Consider the following 6035-nt stretch of genomic DNA (forward strand, 5'->3'; position numbering starts at 1 on the left):
GCACATAACAATGTTTAATTAAGCATTAAGGCCTTTAATATAAATCTTACTTCATTTAACTTATATTAATTTTAATCATCTTTATGGAGCCAAACATATAAACTGAAGCCCTTCTCTTAAAGTATCTCAGTAGTCTTTATGAAGCACTTTTTAAACACTGATTTGGAGAAGTGCCACATAAATAAGGCTTTATTATTATTGGATTATTTGTATGTGTCAATTCTTTCAAACTACTTTATGTACGACATGTTTTACTAATAATAGAAAAGGCTGTTTGGTTGAGTTCACCCACACAACTTATTAACTTAATAAAACTTAAAGTGTTTAAAGAAACAATCATTTTCATGCTAATTTGTGTGTAGGGGGGAAATTAGCTCATTGAATACTTGCCAACCAGTCCAGTGATACTTGTTAAATCTTCATATTATATTGAAATAAATGTGACGCTTTTTCAAAGTTTAGTATGATCATGATTTGTGATCGTAATTTGGAGCCAATCATGGTTCATATATTCAATTTACACAACTGATGTGGAAACCTGAAGTGAACTTGAGTATGAGACATCTTGTGTCAGCAGTTCAATTTTTTAAACAAATATTTGCATCTTCATATTGTGGATTTTTCAATGAGGGAGACGGAGAATATGTAATTTTAAAGACTTTAGTTAGTAGTTAAATTATTTGTAGAAAAAACACAAAACATGACTTGCAAACTATCAGCTTTGAAAATTAATTATCAAGGTGCTGACTTGCACTTTTCTTAATATTAAACTATTATTCTGTACTCGGTCATTTTAATGTGAGATTAAACTGCAAGACAAACTTCTTCTGATGATACTCAGATGTGTCTAAACCCAGAAAGAATGAGGTGAATCTTATGTAATCTTCAGTTCTCGAAACTGCTGAAAATAAGTTATAAATGTTGGTAAAAATCTCCTTTATTTGCATGAATTTAGAGTATTTTTTAAATCTCTCCCTTTTGGAAATATGAGATGTCAAATTGTCTCATTTTGGAAATTCCCACAATGGACCGGGTAAGCACGAGTCACAGCAGGTTTTTCCCACAAAGTGTCGTCACTGATTTAAATCCTGATTCATCTCAATGTAACATGGACAGAGATGATGTCATTTAAAGTCAGACTCTTTGAAAAAAAACAAGACAGAACTGCACTTTCTTCCATATTATAATGTCCTTTTTTAAACCTTTATTAAAAAAAAGTCCAGTCGGGTACACATTCATTATGATCTTTATTTATCAGTATGTTGCTGTGATTGGCTCCCTCCTGTTAGATGGAGACAGATGGGACGGTTTATTTAGACACCAGGTACGTTTGTTTGATGTTAGGTTGGGAAATAAATACAGTAGATTAGTCATCTGTGTGTGTGTGTGTGTGTGTGTGTGTGTGTGTGTGTGTGTGTGTGTGTGTGTGTGTGTGTGTGTGTGTGTGTGTGTGTGTGTGTGTGTGTGTGTGTGTGTGTTTGTGTGTGTGTTTGTGTGTATTTGGCATCTTGAAATCAGCATTCACCTGCAAGTAAGAAAATACAGTGTTAAATCAAACCTGAAACACTTAAGCATTCAAATTTAGTGACTTTAATTTACATTTTGAGAGTTTCAAAACATTTAAATGCTAAGAATCAACATACAGTAACCCTCCATAAGTGTATTTATCTTGTTAAGAAGTCAGAATATAAAACTGTGGCTCTGCTTCAGTGTTTCTCACCTTCCATCAGAGTCTGGTGGAGAGTTCAGGAATAACTCGATGTATCTTTCTCCTAAAAATGTGAGAGTGAGCAAACAACAACAACAATTATTATACATTATTATTAAAACAGTATATTTGAATTGCAATATGATAATAATTTGTAACACAATACAGAACAGAAAGCGTGTTAATCCTGCATCATGCTGAGGGATCAGCAGGGAAAGTCTCACTAGGAAGCTGAAGATCTGCTGCACTAACGACGCTTTAATCAATAAATACATGATCCATATTTTTCTTAAATGTCTCTCTAAACCATTAAACATTTCCAGTTTACTTAAATGACTAAATTTATAAGGATGGCTCAGAATATAATGTATATGTGCATCCATTAACTAAACTGTGTTACAGCAACAAAACAGTATTAAAACAGTAAAATCCTGATTTACTACATTGTGGAAAAAATAGAAAAGAGGCTGCATTCAAATACATGAAACTGTACTTTATGATGATATTAATAATTAATAATCTTCTGTGCTGCTTTGGGACTATAGATTTCTGATCCATCATGCCAATAAAGCTTATTTAATTTAATAATAGTGAAGATTTAAAAGCAGACACTCACCATCATGTCTGCCTAATGAAAACTGAGAAGCCTCTTTTACCAATTAACCAATTAACACCTCAGATGATAACTTAGACTGTGATTTAAGCTCCTGAAGATCAGCGTCTCATGTTTTAAGCAGCTCTTTCTGGTCTTAACAGCACTCTAACAGTCTCACCTATGTGCATCCTGTCTCTGGACATGGCGGTCACAGCTTCCTGGTGGCAGCTGAAGTAAACGTCGGCCTCTCCGCTCGGCCTCCCGTCAGGACCGCACTCGATCAGGACCCTCGACACAGCTAGAGGAGAGAAGAACTGCAGGAGGAAAAGAAAGAAGAAAACACGTTATTAAAAAACATGCCCAGCTGTGTTTCTGATTCAACACGACCAGCTGCATCATTCATTATCTTTATTCTTCACCTTCACGATGTCTTCTCCGGACGAGTTGAAAGGAAGACCTCTCATGTGGATGTAATGAAGCGACACGGACGATCTCTGAGAGGATCCTGATGGAGCTAATGAACAGTTTAACAGATAAAGATAAACACATTTAATCACAGATGGAAAAAAAACTTTACTAAACCTTATTCCTGTGTCATTTGTGCTTTAATGTCTTATCTGTTTTTACTAATTTTCACATTTTATTTAGTTTATTTCACTATATCGAAGTGTAAACATCCTCTCACCAGTTCTGGAGTCAGCCATTGAGGCAGCGAAGGACTTCCTGGTCACTGACTCTGAGCTCATGTCTGGAGAAGCCGAATTCGTCGTCTTCCTCCTCCAAGATGAAAGGACTTCTCTGCTATTACTGGGAAACACCTCGATGTATCTACGAACATCACACGATCATCAGCAACAACACAGATTTTCAACAGATCTACTATTTGTGCTGCTTTGTTGCTATTTTAAACATTAATATCGGACACAGGATTAATATGAGCGATACCTGTTTCCGATGACCTCTCTGTCTTTCTGCAGAGCTTGATCAGCTGCTTCTTGGGAGGAAAACTGCACGTACGCTTCTCCAGACCTTCTTCCTTTGTTGTTTAAGACGATGGTGATCCCGTTCTCTACTATATCCAGACCTGAAGTGCAGAGATTCAGATTTTTAAGATACTTTCAACCTCAAGTAACTAAAGGTAGGATTATAAAGCATTAAAATAACTTCAGGTTCATATTCTGACACATCACAGTATTTCTTTACATAATTAGTCTCTATAACAAACTTCTGAACTACAAATCATTCATAAAGAGCTCATCAGTCACATATAAACATGATTTATCCTTAGTGAATGTTTCAGAGAGCAGAGAGAGTTCATTCTTTAGTTTTTAAGATTAAAAAAACTATATAAAAACACTGTATTATGGTCCAATGTTACATAAAACATGAAAACTATTTCAACAAATTAAATTAAATGTGAAGAATGAACATTTTGGATGAATATGCATCAAATATATTTCCCATATTCTGGGGGGGGGGGGGGGGGGATCAAATTTCAGGCTAAAAGAAAAAAGGTATTTTTACAGCTCTAAGATGTATAAATGGGTCACAGCTGTGAAGCACTTTGAACTACATTAACCTGCATGAAAAGTGCTATATAAAAAAAGTTTGATTGATTGATTAGTTTGATTAGAAAAGGCTCTGAAGATGAAAAGATGAATGAATCCTTAAATATTATTGTAACTTAGCCAGTCAGACAGAGCAGTATCCAGTGGTTACCATAGCAATTATCCGCTGTGGAGTACTGACCTGAAAAGAAGTTAACGATGTCGGCCTCTGTGCAGGTGAAGGGGAGACCTCTGATCCGCACCACTCCGTTATCAGCTGGAGGATGGATGACTTTCTTCAGGAGGGATTCAGCATCAGCGTTTGTCACTTCAAACACTGAAAACAGGGCAGAACATGTGATTTTATTATCTACATATCTAGAATTGACCCGTTTAAGTTACTTTATTAGAAAGAAGCTTTTATATTAGAGGAGATTAGAGGAGGTTGGATTGGTCATCTCTTCTTATCATGCTCAGTTTTGTAATACAGGTTTCGGTTGCTGTAACTGTTTCTTCTGGAGTCATACTGGCTGTTTAATGATCCATTCCTAATGTGTTTTCAGCTAATGTGCAAAAAAATAATAATAATACAATCATCTTATCATCACAGCTCTGCACAGAAACACAAAGAGGTAATTTCATAGAAGACGGGTTCATGAAGTCAGAGAGACGAACCTTCGACATAGCGAGGACCGAGGTACTGTCTGTGCTTCTCCAGAGCTTTGCTGACGTCTTCCTCGTGCTCCATTTCGATGAAGGCTCGTCCTGACGGCCTCCCCAGCCTGTCTACTGTGAAGTGGATCCCCGTCTCCCCGCTACGGATCCTGCAGTCTGAAGCACAGGAACAATATAACAGCTGATATTAAAAAAATGTTAAACACTGATTTATTGATTGAAGAGTTGTGAGTCAGGATGTACTGCACATTTTAAATGTGTATCTGCCAACATAAACCCTGGCTGATACTGATGAATCTGTTATTAACCAATAATATCGCTCAGTTGATTTAGACTTCTCCCCTGGAGTGAAAATCTAAACTCTCACCTGAGAAGAAATTCAGGAGATCCTGAGTGGTGCACGACCACGGGAGACCTTTGACCTGTATGATGTAAACGTCTTTCTTCTCTGGCTCTGAATCACCTTGATAGGCCGGCAGTGGAGGGTATTCATCCTCAAAAGGAGCCCCTGCCTGGAGAACAAGGTGGGAAATATTAGCCTTTAATACTTTAACTACATCAAGCTCATAATACTTATAGTACTTTTACTACAGTATTATAACTACATTTACTACTAATAGTGATGCACTTTTTTACTCCTGCAGGACTTTTAATGAAGTATTTACCATTAATAACTCACCTTGGTACAGAGGCTGTTCTGGCTGCTTTTTAACTACATTTACTACTAATACTGATGCATTTAGTTACTCCTGCAGGACTTTTAATGAAGTATTTACCATTAATAACTCACCTTGGTACAGAGGCTGTTCTGGCTGCATTTTAACGCAGTCTGCAGCTGACAGAAGCTCCGCAGACCAGGACCGGTGGTCGGTGTCCGGTGCTGGATGAACCCACACCGGGCTGACAGCACACCGCTTCTTGATGTTTTGATACCTGCAGACGACGTTACCTGACGCAGAGAGACGCAGCGCCGCAGGAAGAGCAGCACAGACGGGCTGCTGCACGACATGTTGGTGGAGGAGACTGAGAGACTGAAGTAAAGTCAGGTTTCGTTTCAGTGTAAGTGAAGCAGGTTAATTTGGGTTCAGTAGCCGGTTTAACATGAGGACAGGAAGAGGAGCAGACTCACGTGGGTCAGTCAAGGGCGTTTTAATGGATGTGTAAAGCTACCTGCTCTTATTTTCTATTTCCGGTCTGATGAAATACTCATTTCACAACATAAATTCACTTATCTCATTTTTTACACAAGAGCATCTCTATCAGGGTTTATTATGATTTTTTAAAAATGTCATTAGTTTTTATTTTTATTTAGTTTTTTTAGTTTGATTAAGTAGTTTTAGTTTTATTTTGAAAGGATTGATTAGTTTTATTTTAAGGTTAAGGTTTCTTTATTAGTCTCCTGTGGGAGAAATGTGTCTTGACCAAAGGGCAGTGCTGACTATAATACTAAAAAAATAAATATAATAAATAGGTAGTTACAACAATGTAACAATGTGCATTTATAAAAACT

General features: G+C 37.0%; 1 protein-coding gene across 1 annotated transcript; it reads right to left on the bottom strand.

Moving 5' to 3' along the window:
- Positions 1 to 1271: 1271 nt before the first annotated feature.
- grsf1 (G-rich RNA sequence binding factor 1) lies at positions 1272 to 5648 on the bottom strand. The gene is made up of 10 exons (XM_062417487.1): positions 5316 to 5648; positions 4893 to 5037; positions 4526 to 4681; positions 4053 to 4187; positions 3249 to 3387; positions 2989 to 3131; positions 2723 to 2817; positions 2482 to 2617; positions 1721 to 1772; positions 1272 to 1525 (listed from the first exon to the last, which is right to left on the bottom strand). Exons 1-10 carry the CDS (start codon positions 5532 to 5534, stop codon positions 1522 to 1524), a joined length of 1224 nt encoding a protein of 407 aa, XP_062273471.1. The 5' UTR covers positions 5535 to 5648; the 3' UTR covers positions 1272 to 1521.
- Positions 5649 to 6035: the final 387 nt, after the last annotated feature.

This window comes from Scomber scombrus, chromosome 4 (genome assembly GCF_963691925.1).
Source record: "Scomber scombrus chromosome 4, fScoSco1.1, whole genome shotgun sequence".
NCBI lineage: Eukaryota > Metazoa > Chordata > Actinopteri > Scombriformes > Scombridae > Scomber > Scomber scombrus.